Source organism: Anopheles darlingi, chromosome 2 (genome assembly GCF_943734745.1).
Source record: "Anopheles darlingi chromosome 2, idAnoDarlMG_H_01, whole genome shotgun sequence".
Taxonomy (NCBI): domain Eukaryota; kingdom Metazoa; phylum Arthropoda; class Insecta; order Diptera; family Culicidae; genus Anopheles; species Anopheles darlingi.
In genome coordinates, this window is record NC_064874.1 from 70,703,039 (window position 1) to 70,725,354 (window position 22,316).

Sequence of the window (22,316 nt, forward strand, 5' to 3'; positions counted from 1 at the left end):
CGAAGGACGACGGAGTATTCCTAAGTTTGTGAATCATCGCTCCAAACAACAGCTACTACAACAGTATCGGTAGCAGTAGCGTGTCATTCGATTCGACCGGTCGCGATCGCAAAGGCACTAGAAGAGGCGCACCGTTCCGTTCAGTGGACGAACGACGGACAAACATACACATTAAACACACTTACACACATAAACACACATACAAGGGAGCGAAAATGAAAAGCGACATCATGGCAATGCACCACCAGTGCTCGGTGTCCGGCAAAAAGGACATACTGCGCGAGGTGGTCATCAAGTACATCGACCATTTCTATCCGAAGTAAGTGAAAGCGCGCAATCATATATCGTCTCAACCCACCACCACCCCGTCTCTGTCGGCCGTCACTTGGCGGCCGCACCGTGACACGTGTCCGTTTACTGTCTTTCTCACGAGTTTTCCCGACCGCCCGTACGATGGTTGGCGCCTTAGGTTTTGGAATTATTGATGCACACTTGCCTGGTGTGTTGTACTGTGTTGTACGTCTGTGGTCACTGGCGTGTGACCCATTTAGGCCACTAGAAGAACCGGGAAGGACCGGCACCTGGTTTGATAGCTACTCTGCCGAATGACAGCACATTCTGTCCTTCGATCGTCGATTTAGTGTCAATCGGTCGATGGGGTTTTGGTGTCCCAGGCATGGCAGGTGGGTTGGAATTAGAATGGAACGAGAGAAGGAAGGAAGAGAAGTGCGCATGCTACAACCACCGGAGAAGGTGTTTGCGCAATGGAGTGGTCCGTCACGTGCGTCCGGCTGCGTCTGGCGAACGTCCATCATCATCATCATCATCATTCGCCATGAGTATTTGTATCCGGTGGGGATTGTCTGTCGGGAGTGGAGGAGGAGGCTGGCTGGCTGGAATAGCTCCAGCCACTGGTCTGGTGGATGGACGGACGGCCTTAGACCACCGGAGGGGCAAAAAACTAATAATCATCTTGTGAACACCTCTCCCCACTCCCCGCTCCTTTCCCGTTGCTCCGTGCAGGTCGATCGGTCGTCTGATTGATGCCTTTCAATGGTCTAGCCTCTAGCGAGCGATTGCAAAAGGGAATCATGAGTCGCAAGTTTTTGCATCGAAGGGGGGCACCTTAAGGCCGCCGAACGTGCGACGGGTTGGTTGGCACACTATTTAATTTCCCTTTCATTCAGGTGTTGGAACGCTACCCCACAAAAGCCTTATGGCTCTGCAACCTTTGGAGTTAGGAGTTGTCGGAGCAGCGGGAGGCGATGGAAGTGGGCATGCCAATTTTGACGCAGACACCATAGCCCCACACACACACGGCGGAGAGAGCAAGGCCGCGTTCGGTCGGTTGGACGGACCGATTTTTTTTTAATTTTTGGGGGTCTAGCGTCTTGCGAGTTTGCCATGTTTGAACACCCGGCCAAAATGGTGTCTCGGTACAAGGTCTTTGGCTAAATTCGCGTCAGAGTTCTTCTTCTTCTTCTTCTTCTTCTCTCGCTGGCCTCGCTGACCCATTTCCTACCTGTATCGGATTCCGTGTTTTGTTCGATAATAAGCTTTTTGGTGGGTTTATTGTATAATAGTCTGCGATCAAGAATTTGGCGATTGCGTTTATTAATTTCATACATAGATACAGTATAGAATACCGTTGATAAGATGTGAGAAAAACACTCTACCGAATAAAACAGAAGACGTATAGCATTTGAAATCATTGTGTTCTTGATCTTGAACATGGACGAATGATATCCTGTATGTCTTTGATCGAGTGTCGAGTCTTAAGTGTAACACGAAAGTTAAAGAACATAATGTTCTATTTAAATTGCAATAACCCTTAATTATTTGGAAAATAACCTAATCTATATTTACGATAAGTATTTAAGATGAGGGATGAAGTTTGTTAGATAGATATTGCATTTTTTCCAGTTATTTACCCAAAATATTAAGCTCACCTCCGAAGTGAATTCGATTGGATACAGATAATGATACAATAATCTGTGCCAATCTAATTATTTTCAGCTCTTTTATGGTTGCGCTCTCCCGAAACGTGCAGATGGGTTTGAGCTTTGAGCTTTTGAGAAAGATTAATCCGTTAACAAACATTGAGGTTATGTACTAGCCATATCCCTTTCCTCTTTTTAAGCGATCGTACAATTCCTATGGCTTTGTTTTAGTGCTATCTTTTTTCATTGAGTATCTTGAGCTTATCAATTTGATGTAGAATTTACAAATTCTAATGCCTACTACCATTCAAAACCTCAATTATTACAGTTGCAAATGTCATAAGACTTCAGCCTCTTTTAAAACATGATAAAAATATAATGTACACGTGTTTGTGTTCGTACTTAACCAGACCAGCACGCTGATATGGATTAATCGTGCTAAGTGAAAACAGTTTATACGAGATTGATTCAAACAGTTCACCGACTTGCTCCAGTTGCACTGATACAGACGTTTGCAATCTTTCAAAACACAAAACAAATTGAAATTTCAATTAAACGCTTTCGAAGCTGATAACACCGTGCGAAGGTATAGCGTTCAATCGCTCATCATTCACTCTCTCACCAGCGGACGTTCGAAGATCCTTGCAATATGATGATGATGGTTGTTGGTGGTCGTTAACCTCGTCGCCCACAAAAAAAAGCATGTTTATCAACACGACGCGACGCGACGCGCCGCGCCGAGATTGCTTTATCATTGATAGACAATGGAAGGAGCCAGAAGCGTCTGTCGCATGTGCAGATACATAATAGATAGTAGCGGAATGACGCACATTTGTCTTATTTGTGCCCTCGAATAAAGAATTCCACAGGTATTTTCTTCTTCTGCTATTGTTTCGTACCAATACGATACCAATGTATGTTGGTGACTCACACAGGATCTAGTATATCCAAATATCCCAAATATGTGCAAAAAATAGCTTACCCTGCCCTTCACGACGCTACAAATGAACTTGCACATCTTTTTTTTCCGAATCAAAAAGGCAACATCAACACACAGCACAACAGCAGCGTGTCGATGCTGATGCATCACCATTAATTTCGTGTATATGTTTTTCGTTTCATTAGTTGGGTTTGTCTCTGGCGCTTGTGTGTTTTGCACAAATTTATACTCCCATCCACCGGCGGCATAACAAATCATTGGCAAGCCGCGGCGGCCTCATAGCCCCATGTGGCCATATGTCTGCCCGACGAACGACGCCAATTCACGCCGAAGAGTTATTTAATGCGCGTCGCTTGTTTCAACTCGCCACGCGCAAAACACAAACCCCAATCCCCCCTCTCTGCCTGCCTGTAAGCACCAATTCGTCGTCAACACACACCCCAACAACGATGGCGCGCCCCCACGACGCGTAAAATACGCAAAATGGCCGCAACGGGGCAAGCGAGCGTGTGGTCTGTTATTGGTTCGGTCGTGGTTGGTGTTGTCGTTTCTTATGCTTTTTAAAATTCCCGAATGGCCACAGAACCACACACCGTAATCGTAGAATATTGAGTACTACGGATTCACACGCGTGTTTTAAAACAGACGCGGACGGTCGTCACGCTTTGGTCGCTGGAGTGTTTACCTCTTGGCGAGGCGATATTTTAGGATAGCGTTCAAGAGTGTTGTGGCTCCATAAGTGACTCCAATCGCAAGGCGCTGTTGTTGTTGTTTTCCCCTTTTTCGGCGAGGTGGTAGTGGCGGCAGGGAACAACGCCATCGGCCATTTGCGCCATATCGTGTTTGGTATGCGTACGATCATTCGCGGCGCGTTGTCGGGTCGTGGTCCATAAAATCACGATCGCGAGTCGAATAGTTTTGTGTTTTTGGAGGAAATTTAAATTGGATTGCAATCCGTGTATGTGATATCATCGTGTGGAGTGTCCCGATCGACCGACGCCTTTCGCGATCGTGCCAGCACTTCCCAATCGACCGGAGACCATCTGCTGGTGTAATGGGGCCCTGGGGTATGGTATGTTGTTGTTTTTTTATTTAGTTTACGCGGAACCACCGGTTATCTGAACAGAGGTCCCTGTTCACTTAAATGGCACTTCGCACATCTGGGGCAGCGCGGGTGTTCGCGTTTATGTCAGGTCGCCGTACGTACGCATAACAGTTCAACGACGCTTCAACGGGTGCTGCGTGTGCGTGCTGCTGGTCCGACAGGCATGCCAGTTGCGTCGCCGCAAGTCGAGAACTCGTCAGTTCGCAGCCGTTTTCTGCTACAAAATGGCACACACGGTTACGTCTCTATGGCGCGATGTGAAGCGCTCTACACACTGTTTAGAGCCACAGAGCGAAGCCATCGAGCAGCAAATTGGTGACACACGCGCGTATTCGATGCGCTACGTCTGTCGTCGGCTTCGGTCGTTTATATGATGACGTAGATTGTTGTGACGAAACACTCGATCACACGAATGCGGTCACCGATTGGTTTTGGAGGGCCCGGAGAAGGTAGCTGCCCTACACACGTGTGCAACAACGTGTTTCGCGTGGCCTGACCATATAGACATGTCCACCGTTGCTAGAACTCGCTAAACGATCCACTGTTCGCTCTGCACGACAGTCATTTGCAGTGATCGTGGTTTCTTTTTTGCAATTTTACTCACGTCATCAGCCAGCGGGGTTGTGACTAATGGGTGTGAAAGGCATACAATGAGAGAGGTCTTGCGCTCGGCACTTGCCGGACACTTTGCACTTCATTTTGTTCATTTTCTGCGCTCATCTTACAGCGCAACATTAATCCAAACGTCATTAGATGAATTCGATTCTGATTTGCTTCGTGTGGTTCGCATGAGGCTGTTTTAACCTTCTGCATCGTTCCGTGTGGAGAAGAGCGCATTCGTTTGGGGATTACGTTGCTTCCAGTTGGTTCCAGGTTGGACATTGTTCTGGTCCCAGGTCCACACCTCAGCTGTTGCAAGCAGCTACTGCGTCGAATAGCGCAGAAAGGAAGGCCGCTCATCATCAATTAACTTATTTTTAGCTCACACATCAATCGCGCTCGCATATCGCCAACGTGGAGGTCGATAAGGAAAGATAACATTCGCGCGTAACATAAAGTTGTGCGAACGTGTGCGCTAATTTTATGATGCCCTTCCTCCGGTTTCACACCTCACCACAGTCATATTTGCCACGCCGATTAACTTATCTTGTTTTTTTGTTCTGCTCTCTCTCTCTCTCCATTATGATTACAGTGCTTCTGGGACAGGCGCAGTTGCCATCGATAACAAAATCGAGCAAGCAATGGTAAGTAATACTTTTTTCTACTAACGTAAAGCGAACCCTTAATGACCCTTGATCATGTGGAGTTTTGTTTTGCAAAACTGGCACTGGTGAATGTAATGACGACAATTCATCAATTAAATCCCACAATTTTCCGTCGGAACACTCCCTTCGCAAACACTGAGCTCCTCTCACGGATTGTGTACTATTTTTCTTAACATCGCCTTCGTTATCATCCGTCCATTATGCCTGGTTAGAGTGGAGGAGAATCGTACATGGAGTTTCATAGTTCGTGGCCCCTCATGATCTGTGTTTACACTTCACGATTCATCATACAGCAGGGGTTGCGCAGGGCGGCGGCTCGGTCCCGGATCGAGTTATCTGCGTTTATTTGCCGAGCGCTTTTGCTTTAGTAAAGTCAAACAAACACACTCTCTGGAACTGGAGTGTGTTGAAATTGTCCGTCACGTGATGACGGAATATAACTTTGACTTTGACTCTGACTGACCGATGACCAGTACCGCCTCAACGCACCTCTCATATACTCCATGAATCACTCAATGAATCACGAAACAAAATTAGTGGCCAAAATCAGCATCATTCCGTGTGTCTACGCGCGGAGACTTATGGTCATTATGCGCGACAGCAACTCAAACATACGCGTCCAAGATTCACTCGCCCAACAGCTGTGTAAACGACCTATCCAGAGATAACGCAGATTGACGAGCTTTCCAAGACGACAACGAATATATACCTGCAGTGCTCCGGTCATAAAGCTTTTACACTCTCTAGATAGATAACAACACCTTTGGAGCTCTGATATTGCATGAGCTTCGTTATAAGAAAGGATCATAAAAAGCCTACCTTGTGATCCCTCGTGAGTCTTAGATTCAGGTTCAATGTGAAGTTGTTCACAAAGAAATGATATCGTTTTCCAAACGGCGGCCATATGCTAATCAGAAGGATTACATCGATAGATTACAAAACCTTATCCGAGATCACCCATTACCACAAAGTTACGTGATGTTCTGTGAGGTTGTTGGCCATTTGGCGACGTGAAGGTGTGACTGGAGACACGTTAACATAGCATGATCACCGCATGCATCTAACGATGAAGAAGCGGCTTAAAGAATCTCTGTTATGACTCATTTGCAAACGCGCTACTCCTTGTTCCTTGTTGTTCTGTATGGTGTGAACGTTGCCAAAAAGTTTCATTTTAAGACATTCCATGGGACTTTACTAGTCCGCTTATCGCTCAACAGCATGCAACAGGCCCCAGTCGGTCAGTACTTTCTCCGGTCTGCGGCCAAGAAACTTCTTCAAGGAATTTATCTGTTGGTGGATTTGCATGTGGCCCGAAGTCCGTCGTCCGACTGTTGACGGTGGATTGTGTATTTTTGCACGTATGGACAGAAAGAAACCACCCAAGCCAGAAGTAGGTCAATCCAATTAAGGGGAGGATCGACAGTCACTTCAGTGTCCAACGTGTTGGTGGTGGATCACGCGAAGGGTGGAGTTTGGCGCGATTTTGCCATTTTGCACTCTTCTCTACTTTCGTCGCAGCACCGGCAATAATGCGCGCCGGCGGGCGAATGGTCGACCTGGAAGTGCTGGTTGCTGTCGGCCCTGCGGTGTAGACTGTGTCCCCACGGAACGGACTGGAAGACTGGTCCAGGATTTACAGCACAAATCTGCGGTTTTTTGCAAACCAATCGCGACCGATACGCCAATCGCAGAGGGTGTTTGAACCGGTTTTTCATTTTGAAATTGTATCCGCTACGATTCGCAAGAGTGACGTATGCGATCATCTTCTTCATTGTGACGCGTTGAGCGTTGAATTGCAGCCACAATCACGTGATTGCGAACAATACATGAAGCCTTGGGATCCTCGGGCAGCTTAGGGTTAGGGACGCAAAATATTTGATAATTTATGAGCAGCTCCTTTGCCACCACCGCACACAGCTGATTAGCGCTTTGTTCGAACGCAAACCTGTCATCAATCGCTAGCGGGACAAACATGGACTTCTTCTTTTTCCTTGTGACATATCGATTCCCGGTTCCCCCCAATCGAGCCGGCCATGGATGACCATGAGTCGCTGACTGGATAGAACCGGTTGGGTCAGTTTATGGAGCCCTGTGCCAAGTGTACAAACAGCCGCCATCAGCTGCAAACCTTATCGCTGGTCGTTATCAACCTCATGTGTTGCGGTTTGAACTGTTTTCGTGTTGTCCGTTTCGCAAGTGGCAGGGACATCAAACATCAGTTTTTTTGCTGCGCTCCTCAATCTCGCTAAGCAATTTCAGCGTTTTCTTTGAGCACATCACCACATCGCACGGTGTTCTTCTTGGCGTTGTGATGTCGGGAAATTGTAATTAAATACGGACCTTGACCGCCCGTTTCGTGTCGCGTGAGGATTGTGCAGCTGGCTTTTGCGTGGATTAATGGACAGACGCCCAATAAACCGTACTCCCGCCGTCTGATGGTCTGTCAGGCGCAAATGCTATTTTTAGTATAATACATCATTAAGTATAAATTCTTAGTTCAATTAAAGATTGTTACGACATTCAACCGCATCTCCTTCGCTTCATTCATTGGCATGTTGGGCTCTGCATTCAGCTGATCTTATAGCAGCTGCTGCAAGTGCAAAATGAATGTTCAGCGTTCATCCAAGCAAACGGTGCCAGGTTCCTGTGATTGAATATGGGTTATTGAAAAATGGAAAATCCCACCGGGAAACACTTGTCCAATTATTCTTTGTACAAGTGAAGTGGCGATGATCACAGGGTGTTTTCCGCCGGTTCTCGTTCATGTGCGTTTCCAACAAACCGTGATCATTCCATTTCAATGCGACAAACACACACACACACACCGTAGCTGAAACAACTGTTAACGCCGTCCACAACCACAGCACCGGCAACGGCGGCCATGGCGGCGCGCCTCTAGGTCTAGTGTTTCGTAGCGTGTTGGCCTTCGAATTCTCTCATTTTAAATGGCCCGATGTAATCTGTCGTGCCCTCCTGTGCCGCCGCTGCTTTGGTGTTGCTGCTGCCTGATGCTGGTGACAGCTGGCGGCAATACGTTGGCATCATGATCAAGGGACGACCTTTTCGCTGGCATCGACACAAAGCGGGAAGGAAGCGAAAGCTGTTCCCATAACGGCCTGTGCAAGCAGCAAAGATTGATGCCCAGGAAGGTGAACCGGAGACGTCGTGTGTATTGCGCAAATATTTAGAATCTCTGATGCACTTGTTTTCGTTCGCTGGCTCGCGCGCGATCCTCTTCCCAGTTGATAAGAAACCTACTCTTTGGTGTGCCAGCATCGCTCTTGCCTTGTCCGGCCCTACAGGGCACAAAGAACGAAAAGAGGATTTTCGAAGTGGAAGTAACCGTGTCGGGGATCCGTGATTGTACGTCTTATCACGACCTGCCCACGTGTTTCATTAGTAGTACGGCTTATGTTTCGAGGTGTTGTCATGTTTGATGGAAGGAAAGGGTATAACCTCATTCGATTTCTGTGCATAATATTGACACACAGCAAGGACCCACATAGAAATCTGAGTGGTAGAATGCCTTTTTCTTGATAATATAGAGAGATAACCCAATCGTTAAGCTTACAGTGTGTAGCATAACACGAACTGAATTGTGGGGGCTGAATATCGAGTAGCGTAAAAGTACTAAAAATAATTACATTGCAATGAAAATGAATTAAATCATACATTGACTCATCTAGCTATTTCTCAAACGTACGTGGGCTTGAATTCCAAACAAAAAATTTGACATAAAAATTACCAAACATTACGACCGATAATTGTTCCTTGAATTGTTGATTTCTCTTTATGCTCCACATGTAATCGGGGTGCTTAACAAAACAAACCGTGATAGCTGGTGGTGACTTTATGACACATTTCACAGCTACGTTAATATACTTATGGCCCACACTGTGTAACGTGTGATGTTCGGCGCTGTTGAGCTGCTCCAAGAATCGTCACAAGTGTTCCTTGATCAGCCTGCCACACTCTCTCTCTCTCTGTTTCTCAGGCACTCTCTAGACACACTGCAAATAAGAGGGAAATATAGACAAACAGCATAGGGGAGAGAGAGTCCTTGAGAGAGTCTCTCCAGTGTTGGAGCCAAAGGTGGGGGGCTAGCGACTCTCGTCTGTCCCCAAGTTTGCATTGACATACAAACGGGAGAGCGAGAGAGCAATCGAGTGAGAGCGCTGCTAGAAGAAGGAGTTTTGTCACGTTGTTGTTGTGTGGGCCCGGTTTCACAATAAAACCGCTTGCATCCCGGCACCAGACAGTGAGTCGCCATTCGCCGGTCTACTAGCTCGTAACATATCCCGGTCCTGTGCGCCTTCGCAAGCCAGCAGCAAGAGGTGTCGGTTGTGTTGTGTTACACTGCTATTTCAGCTCTCTGTAGTGTGTTCCGTTTCTAAAGCCGAAAACCACTTGCAGCCGGTTTGTGTTCGTTAGTGATTACGGACCCGCGGTGCCACAGATAAGAAGCGATCGGTGCTGTGGCTGTGTGAAGATAGGTGTGATGATAAGAGCTAGAGCGGCGAAATAGCGCAAAACATCTTGCCAGCGAGGCGGCCTTTATCAAATTTCTTGTCGATCGTCCTTGAAATCCAAAATCGCGCGACTCGCGTAAAAGAAGTGCCTGTGTGAACTCATGGTCCTTGCGGCGCACAGCATCACATGATCATAGTAACGTGCGCGTCAGCTGAAGCAAGTTGTCAAGAACAATAGGGCGGTCACGCGCTTCAGAAGAAAGTAATTGGCTTTACTGCTGCTAGTGGTGCATAAAGAAAAGGAAACATTTGCATCAAAGAGCAGTGTAAATCTTCATTGTTAAAAAAAAACCCCTTTGTTACGCCGCCATAACCGCCCAGAGCGCGACGAGGCAGTGTCGGTGCCGGTTTTGAAACACCAAAGACTAAGCTAAGGTGAAAAAAATGGAAACCCTTCCGGCGATAAACAATCCATATCCGGCTCTGTCGACGGTGTTGCGTTCGTCGCCCGTCCTAGAGCGCACCGTGGACCAGTGTCACCAGACCGCGCGGCAACATTCTGCAACGGCGGAGAATTGGCTGTACGAGATTAAGCAGAAAGGGCAGGATAGCACCTACTACGTGATGGTGCAGAATGTGAAAGTAAGTATCGCCCTTTTGGTGCGCATTCTCGCGATCCACCGAGAACGCGAACACGTGGCAAGGGCCGTGAGTGTTCAAGGAGGTGTGTTGTGTTGTGTGCAGCTGCTGAGAGCAATGGGGTAACACTCTACACACTGTTCCACATTCACTTCGATCACACCGATTGTCAAGTGTGGAGAACGCACGGTGATTTACTATCAAACGCCGCCGTGTGCAAAGCTGCCAGCAGTGGGAAGCTAGAACGATCGGTTGAAAGGTGTAAGGGAAGGAGACACTTGAAAGGTGGCGAGGTGAGGGAACTCATTAAATTTTAATCACAGTCCTCGTGGCGGTGCACATGTGTCGAGTGTCGGAACGAATGTTGATTGATATTTTGCTAGAATTAAACCGGGGTGGACCTTCACCCTTGCCACGCCTGTTGATGAGACGCCGTTAGCTGCCGCTGCGGATCAGTGAGTCATTCGTTGGCGGTGTCGATCACCATATCGCACCCGCTTTCTGCCCGGCCGCATTCAATGAAATGGACCTTTGATCGTCACACACAAACACCACACCCCTGTAACAGGTCGCCCTGTTTTGCCGGGTGCCGCAACGCAAAAATATGTCCCCAGAATCTTCGGAAAAACTGGAGCATCCAAACGAAAACACGCTGCTCGAAATAGAAATTCCTTCGCGCTGCATGATTGCCGGCGGCGAATTCTACTGGTCAGCGAATTCTAATGGTCAGCGAAACATCTATAAGTCTGAAGTGAAACACCTTCCACCCTCTTCGCGATCATCTACCTGCGCGAACCCTTGAACTGTCGTCGCGAAAAAGAATGGCGTCGCCACGGAAGTCGCGCGAATGTCGATCCCCTCGGGGTTGGCGTGGCGTTCCTGCTGGGAGAGAAGAAGGAAGCAAGCGACTTGTCTCGCGCCGGGCGACACGCCAGCTGGCCAAATATTCCCCAATCGACCGTTCACACTCAGGCGTTTTAAAGAGAAGGCGGCATATATGGAGGCCAAATCAACTAGCGGACGTCACACCGTCAGATGTTGTTCATGATCGTCGGTGACGACTTTCGAAGAAGTTGGTAATTGATTTTAATTTAACGCCGCGCGATCGCTCTTCTGGAACATCGCAAAGCGCTCGGTCGTCGATGTATGATGCCGGTGCTGCTAACCCAGAAACCGAGAAGAACACACGCTATGTTTGTTTGCGCCGCTTTCTGTGGGATTGCGCACGAGGAAGGCAACCGCGAGCGAGGGGCTATAAATAGAATATGTTAATCTATGGTATGGCCGGTCCAAGCTGTCCCCTCTTCTCCACAATCAATCGCCACAAACTATTTCGTATCTTCTGCCCGCCCCCCCCACCTGTGTAAACGGGCCTTGTGCGGGAATCAACACGACACCGCGAACACCACGCGCTGCTCAATTCTCGATCGTCGATTGATGATGAATGATTCACTGTATGACAAAATGGCGTAGACATGACGAAAACCAAGATAGGTGTCTAAAGAATTATCCAACCAAGACTACATGGCTGAAGGAAAAGGGAAAACTATCTGGATTATTTTCTGAGCGATTAAATCTGCTACGCTCAGTCAGTAGTGTATCCATGTCCCTCTGTATCAGCCTATTGCAACAACGTATAAAACCATCAAACCTATTCTGCCTTATCTTCTGGTCCGGAGTCGCAACGGCAAACGACTGATGCAAACTCGAGCGCGTTCGGCATGTTTCTCGCACAAGATCTGTGTTGGCTCAATTTCCCGAGGTGGCGTAGTTGGGTTTTCTAATTGAAGTTCCGAAAATAGCATGTCATTGATCACGGTATGCGCGGCTTGCGGTGCTGCTGCTGCAGCGTTAACCGTAACACGCGACAACTTCCCTACCTTACCGCGTGCGTATCGATTACGACCTGACCCAGGCGCAGCGATCAGAAGGTGCGGAGAAAACAAAGCCAAGCCAAACCCAAGCACTTGCAACTCATCCTTGACTTTACGTTTTCCGCAATGCATTCTACCTCACGACCACGTCAGCGTACGCGTATCGCGGTGGTTCACTCTGTCTCTCCCTCTCCTTTTCTGTCTCTCTATAGCCGCTCTACGAGTGGCACGAGCGTCATCGTAATTGTTGTGCACCAGCACCACGGCTGTTCAGTTTAGCACGCGGTGACACGATGACGACATTGTGTGCGCTACTAATCTGAACGAGTTACCCAGTCACTAATCGCGTGGGATAGTAGTAGGATGCAGGAAGGAATCGATTAAGCCAAATTATCGCCCGATCATGAGCAATTGTCTTCTTTCACGTTACAGTTATTATTAATTTTAATAAGTTGCTTGCTCACCTTCTAATGTGCTGCTTCCTTGTTTCTTTTTCCGTGTTCTTCTGCTTTTAGGATCTGGTCAAATCCCATCTCATGTTTGCGGTACGTGAGGAGGTGGAGGTACTGAAGGAACGAATATCCGAGCTGATGGATCGCATCAATCAGCTCGAGTACGAGAACAACATTCTCAAAGCAAACGCATCACAAGAAACTCTATCTCAGCTGACAACCGGAGGCAACAGCGTCGCTGCGATAGCGGCTGCAGCAGCTGCTCAGCAGCAGCAACAACAACAGCAAGTGACGGCGGCGGCTGCGGCTGCTGCTACGGCAGCATCCTCGGCAGGTTCCACCAAAGTACCAACAGTAACAGCGCCGGCAGCAGCAGCAGCAGCGGCAGCAACGGCGGCACCTACGGCCAATCCAGCCAACGGTTCCTAGGCAGAATGTTCCAATTAAAAACTCCGTTTTTAGAAATATGCATTGACATAAAGACTACTGCACTAAATTCTACTGCGCTCTGTGGCTGAAAAACGCCAGCGTAACAGCGTTTAACACCGAAAATCGAATGGTGTTGCACGCTAGTGCAAGAGTCAGTGACCCCTAGACAGCGCTAAGTTGGCAAAGAGGGAGTGCATCATATTCCTCCTTTAACCGACACTCGAAAATACAGAGAAATACCCTTTCTCTTGCCACTAAGTCGACCGCTAGGAAGCTCCTATTAGGATATGCCCCCTCCCCATCCCTGGAAACGCTGGTGCCATGATGTGAGACAGGGACACGAAAGGTCGGGGGCATTGTAGTACGGGTTGCGACTGCTACTCTGCATTCACTTCCATATTCCAAGCCTACTCCCGTAGTATTAATGACACAAAGCGCACTGCACAGAGATCGGTCGCCGATCGTTTTTTCCGTGTTTGCTTAGGAGCCCGGTATCATGTTAGGTGTCGTCAAAGTCTCACCGCGGAACGGCACATCGAGGTAGAGCTTTGGGTTTGGTGAAGAACGCGGGAAGGTAATGCTTACGCGGAAGTCCCTCCTCCTCCTCAGGTTGACAAATCCATGCACGGTAGAGCGATCCTCCTTATCAAAAAGGGGAATCGTTGTTCATGTGCAGCGGGACAATAAGCCAAATATAAAACAAAATACACACCGAATGAGGAAAAGGACATTGCGAAAAAATGTGCATTATTGACCTGCATTAGTCTCACATACGACGGGCGCTCTATAGCGCCAGTGAGGGACGCAATTACGAGATATGATAGGGGAGACAGGCAGGCAGACCGGCATGTGGTAGCAGAGAGTCATAGAGGAAATGGTGCCAACGGACATACAGACACACAAACACACACACACACTAACACGTAGTGGAACCGAAGGTCTAGTTGAATGGTTGAAGTAGTGAAACATTTCATTTAGCACACGAAACAGACCGCGCCCATGAAAACAGACCGCGCCCATGAAAAGTGGGCGCACAGTGCGTATTAGTATAACATGTTTCGATCGATAAGAAAAGATTAGGCAAAGTCAAAGTGAGACGGATTCATCTCGTTAAAAAGAACAAAACAGGAACATACAAACACACTCACACACACACACACACTCACGCAACCACAACAAAGCATTACCAAAATGATGAAGATATGATTTTCGCATAAAACGAAATGTGTACATGGCTGCTCTCAGCCTCTACTATGCACACAGATAGATTAGGGAAGCTGGCATGCGCTGGGAAAAAAGCGAGGAAAGCCAGGCCAAACGGAACTGAGATAAAGTAAAATGTGATTTAATGATAGGAAGCGTGTGCGGCGAATGCGATGAAAGTTGTTTGGGACGTTTGAGGCCGGTACAGCGCATACCGGCCCGGTCGCACCAGAGATCGATGAAGGAAGGTATAGGCACAATTTAAAGTGGCGGGAATTGATTTACGCTGACAGAAAGAGGAAAAATGTAGCGGAAAATTAACAATCCAAACCGAACGATTAATCACGTCAAACCAATCAGCAGCAGCAGCAATCGGCCAGCATAATCGTTGGTTGAGAATAAATGTGTAGATAATCCAGGACCCTAGTATAGAAACCGAGAACAACCGTAGCACCTTACCTTGTTTTTTTACCTTTTTTTCTCACAATTTTTGAAGGTCAATGAGAAAAAGCTTCTATGTTGCTCACGTGCCACTTCTCTTTCCCTCCTTCTTTCGCATGTCATTGTTCTCTCCTATTATCTGTTTCTGTAACGTTCGTCTTTGTTGTTGCAAACGGCGACGGCTCTGTTGTGTTTCTCGGCCTTCCATGTTACGCTGTTTTGTTTCGAATAAGGGTAACAGTGATCCCTTCTATTGCTCTCAAATCGCTTGGTTTTGCGATACGGTTGTTAGAACACACATTTAGTTTGCAACTCCTTCTCTTCCTTGTTTTTTTGTTTTTGTTTTGTTGTAAGGTGTCACATGACTGCTTTACGAATGATCATTCAGAACGAATTTGTGCGAGGTGTATGTGTGGAATGAGTGAAAATGATTGAGAAAAGCTGGTCTTTAAGAGTGTTGATTGTGCCGTATAATCAAAAAGAGGGAAACTATTAGGTAAAAAGAATGTTAAGCAAATCAAATGTGATCCGTTTGTACATAATGAGGATATTGGGAATGAGGTGTTAATGGGAATGAGTTCTATCCCGAGAACAAGGACTATGAATGGTTTAGCAGTGGGCGTGGAGGTGTATGGTGAAGTATGAATGTGTGCTGCGACGATACCGTAGGTCGTATGTTGTGTATGAATGAATGCATGCGAAACGCGACCCCTGGGAACTGGGAGAGCTACCTCGCTCTTCTTTGTGCGTTGAACTATTTTACGCTATGCTGCTTGGCTAGTGATCGGTACCAAGTACCAGGCACCCCCACGTGTCCAGATACCAGAAAGATAAAGAAAGAGGGAGCAAGATACGTAGTGTTATCAAATCATAGCAATCATCTGCAAGAACACAAACTACACGGATAATATCACCGCCCTTCCAGTACATGGTATTTTAAAATCTTAGATCCTGGGTTCTGGAATTTTATCTGCCACACAAGCAAGATAGACGACGTCGTTTTACCGTCGTTGTATCGCGCATAGGGCTCCGTTAGGCTTGCTTTGCAGCGTGTGGACGTTAACGAAACTCATATAGACCGTAAAGACACAGTTGTTGAGTACACCATCACCACTACCACCACCACTACTACTGCTACTGCTATTACTACTATCACTAGTACTATTGCTGCTGCTGCTATCACCAAAAGTACTACTAATCCTCCTATCGCCACGCATAGACAAACCCAAAAGAAAAGGTCAATGGTTATCAAAGGGTAAAGGGAGGAAGGTATACGTGGCCATCCCTCGTGAGTATGTTAAATATTTTTTACCGAAAAATGCATGTGAGACCAGCACAGGAAGAACCCATGCGCATGGGATGAAGCACTCATTTTTGCATGATAAAAGAACTGGGTGAAAAGGAAAGCTAGAATTAGTTATAGAAGGAACGGAAGCATTACGATCCAGTAGCCTATTTGCTTTCTTACACGCGCTTAGCGACTAAGTTTAGTACGAAAACTCCCGGCTAACGTATGTGCGTTGACGAGTTCACCGTGGCGCGGATCGCTACGCTGCGGAATGGACTAAATACGATAAAGAAAAGCAGGGAAAACGCCAGCAGGAACACACCATACCATATGGTTTAGAGTTTTTCTGTTCCCCTTTCTAATAATATGTTTTTTTTTTACGAGAACTAAAGAGAAGCGATTCAACTTTCGCTATTCATCTCTATCTCTCTCACTCTCTTAGTGCGCTTTAATGAATTTAGATGAAAAGAGAGGTAGAGGGAGGCTGCTTCTTAAATTTCTTGTTTATTTATTTGCGGAGTGATGTGGAGGAAACAGAACCCGTTCGAGATAATCCTACAGTAAACGCAAAATGCTACAGAAAATACCAAAAAACAAAAAAAAATAAAGAAATCACTCAAAAACGACACAAGGGAACGAGACGACGAGTAAAGGCCGTATGCGATTGCTGCAATGCAGTTTGCAAGAGAGCTGACGCAGTAGCAGTGAGTTAACGAAGGAGAAGGAGAACGCGTAAAACCCGAAAAGTGGATGATAATAGATCTAAACAATGAATATAAACACTATACTATCGGTTATTGCCGGTTGATCGGTTATTAACAGTACCCGCAGCAACCTTTGCAAAACAATATCCGAAAATGCAGGTCAACACATCACAGAAAAAAGTGTTCTGATAAGGAAGTAAGTTTATTTTGGATTGTTGTTTCTCTTATTTCGCTTAATCGTTCTTTATCTTGTAATCCATCTGATACTATTGTCATTTCCTTGGTATATTTGTTTGAATGGTCGTTTCTCTACTAAAGTATTATTCTCTTACATGCTACTGTACGCCTCACGGTACTGGCACAATTACCTGGTACGAGTTCTAGCACTCAATCTACGCTAAGTGACATGTTTAGTTTAGAATTCGATTCCAACTCGCAATACTAGCAACTCAAATTCCCTATTCTCAAAAGTCCGTCTCAGGACTCATCGGTCGCCGTACGGCGTTACGTGTTCGTAACGCATCGAAACGTTGCGAGGAATTCTGGCTCTCCGGAGAGCTTGGCACATCCGCCAATCCTCCACTCCGCTGGTTAATGTAATCCCTTATCGCAGCGGTACTGGTGGGACCATTGACCATGGGAGTTAAGTATGACCGCGGCGCTTGCTGCTGGCGATCATTATCGTCTTCGGTATCGCTCTGTCCTCGGGGAAGACTGGTAGCCGAGCGGAAATCAAGCTGTTCATCAATATCGCTGGAATCCTCCCGTGTCGGTAGTTGTCTTACGACCTGGGCGTAATTGGCGGACGCCCTGGCAAGCGGTGAAACGGATCGTGCCGCATAGGAGGGCTGTGTGCTCTGGATTGTTTCCACTTGCTGCAACGGTCCTTCGTCGGCGACAAGTGTAGCCGATTGAACGATCGTATCCGAAACGGTGGACCGATCTACCGTATCCGCGGTACCGCCATTCAGCGGTACCAGCTCTGTTTGAGTAAGTGTCCGCGCTGGAGCCATGAAACGATGCATCTCAACGGATCTGCAATATTATGACAGTATGGAGTAATTTGAAAGGTATCTGAAAGTTAGATCCTGTCCAGCACGCCGACACTTACCGATATCCATCATCCGGATCATCACCATACAGTGTCATGTCGCTGACGAAGTAGAACACAACCATCTCGAAGATGAGCCCAATGAGGATGAAGGCAGCCGTTATCATATTGAGGATATTGCCGAATGTTGGCGTTTCGTGCAGGAAGCATTGTCGCTCATCACTCGACCAAAACTGGCACGTGTGTGCTGACAGAAGCAGACAGGAGTGAAACGTTAATAGACTGAAGCAAAATAATCACGAGATCACCAGTAAACTTACTTGCCACCACCTGATAAATCACCATCCCAGGCAGATACACGACCAGCCCGACCAGTGTCAACTCGACGGCCAATGCCATCGCTTTATCCTGGCGCAGCACCGATCGTAAGGTGATGATCACCTTGCCAACTAAACCCGATGCAAGCAGCATCGTTACGATCACGGTCAACACCTGGAACACGATCCAGTGCTGCTGACAATCCCCAATCCCGCAAGCACCTTCCGTCGCCAGCTCACCGGGCGAAACGATGTCGAGATCAACGCCGCACGTGCAGTTACGGTAGGTCACCACATTGTTGATCTCCTCCCGATCCTGGCAACCGGCGTGACACGGTGAGAAGTACGTAAACCGACTATCCTGTGGACAGACCGGTGTGAATGGGATGTTTTCCGCGCAAACGCAGTTCGAGGCACAGAACGGTTTGATCAGCTTTCGACCGCGATATGCCCCCGCAATCTGTTCCTCTTCGCAAGAGATGAAAATGAATGCTGGAAAGATGAGATGGTAAGCGTTAGCCTTCAGAGGAAGATCGAATGAAATGATGAATCTACCTATGAACAGCCCAACGGACAGTATTCCTACAAAGATGTTCCATCCGGCCAGTTTCCTGTAGCAGCAAGAAGCAGAGAGTAATAAGGATTATTGAGTTGAATTCACTCGACAGACAATCTTCAATGTATGATCGATCGTTGCGATCAATTCCGACTGCGTCGCTTAATCTCACAATCGGTCCGCCGTACCACCAACCTATGGGGCGCCCGAAGGCGACCTCCATGATTGATTGGGGAGACAGTTGTGCTCATTTCTTTCTCCCCTTTTCATTCAACACCCTTTCATCTTGTTGGCAATCAATTGGTTTTGCATCAAAGAAAATGTAAATTAAATAATTAAAATGCGCAGAAACATGCCACAGCTCGATCTTGTTGTTGAGGGGAAACTTCAACCACTGCAACCCACAAACTACATGGCTGCAAATGACGCAATTTGTGTTAGACCGCAGAGCTAGCCATTATGTAAGAGCAAGTGTTACTAGCCTCGTAGCAGCTAGGCAGAGTCAATCATTGGCGTTGCATTAGATCCAGTTTGGTAGCCTCAAGTAGATCAACAGCTTCAGGTTGGAAGCGCGCCTTTCTCTGGCCGAGCTGCTGTTAGAAACTCGAACATTTTTGATAAACTTTTGGTTCCCTGGTAGATGCTACCGATGGCTCTTTAAACAACTCAACCAAGAAAAGCATTGTATAAAACGTAAAGTTACAAAGTAAAACAAAACCGGCCATCTCGGTGTTTAAACCATTTCCAGTCTCATGGCTGCAACAACGGCGTCACATGCGGCACCGCAACCACTGCAACCACTGATGCTGCACGACGATCACGTACGAGTACGAGCCGGATAGCGTGGTGCTCACTCGTAGAACATTACCTTGCCGAAGGGTTGACTTTCGCAATGACGAGTGCTGCTACGACGACGGTCAGGGCAACCACCGGAGGCTTCAGCAGGTTGGTGATGAGCCGCGATGTCCACTCATCATTAACACCGTCAGCGTGCGACGTGGGAAGGAAGAAGCGCGACTGGAGGTAGGACTGCTCGTGGGCATGAAAATTGACCAAGCCAGTTTGAATGAACACCAGCGCCAGCACGTTGCAGATCAGTATCTTGTTCGAGAACACTCGCTTCAACGTCGCCCACAGGGTAATGTCCGCGAGCCACTTGTCGGGCAGGGTGGTGAGCGATTGAGCGCTGTTACTCGTGGCCGTCTCGATAATATCGTCGGCCGCCTGGCGCACCATCGTCGCCAGCAGTCGCTTGGGGAAGAGCGAGATAGCGAAACCGACCAGAAACGTGATCGGTGCAAGGATGGCCCATCCGAGCCACCAGCTAAGTGTCGTGGCACCGACCACCAATCCAACCGCCAACCCCAACTGGGTACCCCAGATACGAGCACCGATGGCACAGCCTGCAAGGAGAAATACATTTTGAATGCTTCTGCATATGACGGAACGATCGCGCGAAACCTTTAGAATACTCACCTACCAAACCGGGGCTGTGATGCTCCCGAACATTGTCATCCAGATAGCTGATGCCGAGCGAGTAGATGGCCACATTCGCAATGCCAATCAGAAGCTGGGCGATAAACATGAGCACGAGTGTCGTGATGGCGTACGGTTGATCCGCAACCAGCTTTGCTGATTCCTCCAGCCGGCAAAGTTTGTCCATTTGTGGCGCTTCGATGGTACTGTTCTCATCGGAACTGAACACGACGGGAACCCAGGGGGGGTTGGTCAATCATCGGTAGCACATCACCTCTCCTCCAATCGTCTGAACTACTTACTTGTGCGTCAGCGTCGGTATGATCAACACGATCAGTGTAACGGCCTGCAGCATGAAGATGCCTCCCAGCCAGGATATGCGGTGCAGTCGGTTACCCCAGTAACTGATCAGCACTGCGAACACACCCTGGGCAATGCCGGCCGTCACCAGTAGCCAATCGAGCGCGATCGGATCGAAGTTTAGCTCGATGGCGGCCTGGTGTGCAGCTAACCGGAAGTAACCCTCGATACCGCCGCTCACGAACGTCACGATCGAAAGGGCGACGATGAACATGGTCGAGGTACCCAACCGCAGGCAACCGGGTCCATTGCAGCAGGAACACGCCGTTACCCCGCAATCGATGGAATCTGTATGGAACGGAAACGGAAGGAACAACCAGCCTTGCCCGTATTAGGGAATGTTCTACTCCAGTGGGTACAAGGGAACGCGCAACGCGAGTTCACTATCATGAGGCGTAGCTGATGATAAGGCGCTATCTGGTGAGGGTGAGTAATCTGTTCCAGCAGAGCCCACACCTTTCACGCAACCGCAACTGCACACGCACACGCACCTTGCTCGATGTTACTGGCGCGAGCCTCGATGCGCGGTTGCGACTCGTCGTTCGCTCTCAGTAAGGATGCTGGTCGAATCATGGTATCTCGTCAGGTTGGTCTAACTATCCACGTTATGCCTCCATCCGGAGGTGTTCGAACGCAGTTGCACAAACAGGAAGGACACTAGGAATGCTATGATTGGAACTGCGATGCGTAAACACTCTCTAACAGTGTCAATGGCTTACTAACCGAAAGTGTCAGGTGTAAACGTATGTGAACTCGCCGCGCTATCTGCGCCCTTGCGCACCGTTTATCTTATCTTACCAAAAGGCTGTGCCTCAATTTTTCAGCAGTACAGGGTGTTTCTGCTGGTATGGCTGTTCAGTTGACCATATTTTTACAACACGAACAGCACTTTCTGTGCTACGGAGCGAGCGAACGAACGGGGAGTTTATGCTACTAAGTGTAAAGCCACGTGTTATGAGCTCTGATGACGCTAGCTTGATTAGTAATTCGTCAGCTTCATGTTGTTGGTAATGTTACAAAGTGCGCATTGTTATGTCTACTTTTATCAACATCTTTACTAACACATCTGTTTAAATCTATATATATAAAAATCTCGTGTCACATTTTTTTGTGTCCAAACTCCTCCGAAACGGCTGAACCGATTCAAACCAAACTTTGTGTGTATCTTCTGTAGGTATCAGAATCGGATGTAAACTATATTTCATTCCCATTACTTAAGTTATTCAAAAAATAGAAAAATTATTTCCCGTAACTTTCTGTTAACCTTTGATTTGATATTTTTCTTAGATTTTTCATACAAAAAAACTAATACTCTCAAATTTTCATAGCCCTAGCTCAAACAGTTATTTTTTAATGATTTTTTGAAAATCCACTAAATCACCGAACAGTAGTTGCAATACTGAGCGCCAGGGAGCGTTGACAGCGCGAATTAATTTAATTGATGAGAATTTTATCCTAGAAGGCTTAACTAAAACCGGTTTAAGCATACTGGGGCAATATGCACAATTCGAATTTTCGAAATTTCATCTATATATATAAAAATCTCGTGTCACATTTTTTTGTGTCCAAACTCCTCCGAAACGGCTGAACCGATTCAAACCAAACTTTGTGTGTATCTTCTGTAGGTATCAGAATCGGATGTAAACTATATTTCATTCCCATTACTTAAGTTATTCAAAAAATAGAAAAATTATTTCCCGTAACTTTCTGTTAACCTTTGATTTGATATTTTTCTTAGATTTTTCATACAAAAAAACTAATACTCTCAAATTTTCATAGCCCTAGCTCAAACAGTTATTTTTTAATG

At 47.2% G+C, this 22,316-nt stretch overlaps 2 protein-coding genes across 6 annotated transcripts in view; one reads left to right on the forward strand and one right to left on the reverse strand.

The window, feature by feature from the left end:
* The window catches only part of LOC125959974 (protein bunched, class 2/F/G isoform-like), a 46,200-nt gene extending 29,261 nt beyond the window's left edge, over positions 1-16,939 (forward strand). For all 5 annotated transcript variants that reach the window (XM_049693031.1, XM_049693026.1, XM_049693029.1 and 2 more), the window contains exons 4-5: positions 5,178-5,229; positions 12,748-16,939. In XM_049693031.1, the coding sequence (XP_049548988.1) occupies positions 5,178-5,229; positions 12,748-13,113 (418 nt within the window). In that variant the 3' untranslated portion in view covers positions 13,114-16,939. The remainder of the gene's footprint in view (positions 1-5,177; positions 5,230-12,747) is intronic.
* A 263-nt stretch (positions 16,940-17,202) lies between these two features.
* LOC125959976 (solute carrier organic anion transporter family member 1C1) lies at positions 17,203-21,408 on the reverse strand. Its single transcript, XM_049693035.1, has 8 exons — positions 21,001-21,408; positions 20,452-20,797; positions 20,150-20,370; positions 19,542-20,076; positions 18,673-18,728; positions 18,121-18,609; positions 17,861-18,047; positions 17,203-17,784 (listed from the first exon to the last, which is right to left on the reverse strand). The coding sequence occupies exons 1-8, from the start codon at positions 21,080-21,082 to the stop codon at positions 17,214-17,216; spliced, it is 2,487 nt and encodes an 828-aa protein (XP_049548992.1). The 5' UTR covers positions 21,083-21,408; the 3' UTR covers positions 17,203-17,213.
* Positions 21,409-22,316: the final 908 nt, after the last annotated feature.

What these genes read in the sequence shown, in the direction of transcription:
- LOC125959976 (XM_049693035.1), bottom strand. Translation starts at nt 21,082, where the DNA reads ATGATTCGACCAGCATCCTTACTGAGAGCGAACGACGAGTCGCAACCG. An exon ending in CGCCAGTAACATCGAGCAAG is followed by an intron (nt 20,798 to 21,000) that starts GTGCGTGTGCGT and finishes CGTTCCATACAG; the next exon opens with ATTCCATCGATTGCGGGGTA. An exon ending in TCACAGCCCCGGTTTGGTAG is followed by an intron (nt 20,077 to 20,149) that starts GTGAGTATTCTA and finishes TTCTCCTTGCAG; the next exon opens with GCTGTGCCATCGGTGCTCGT.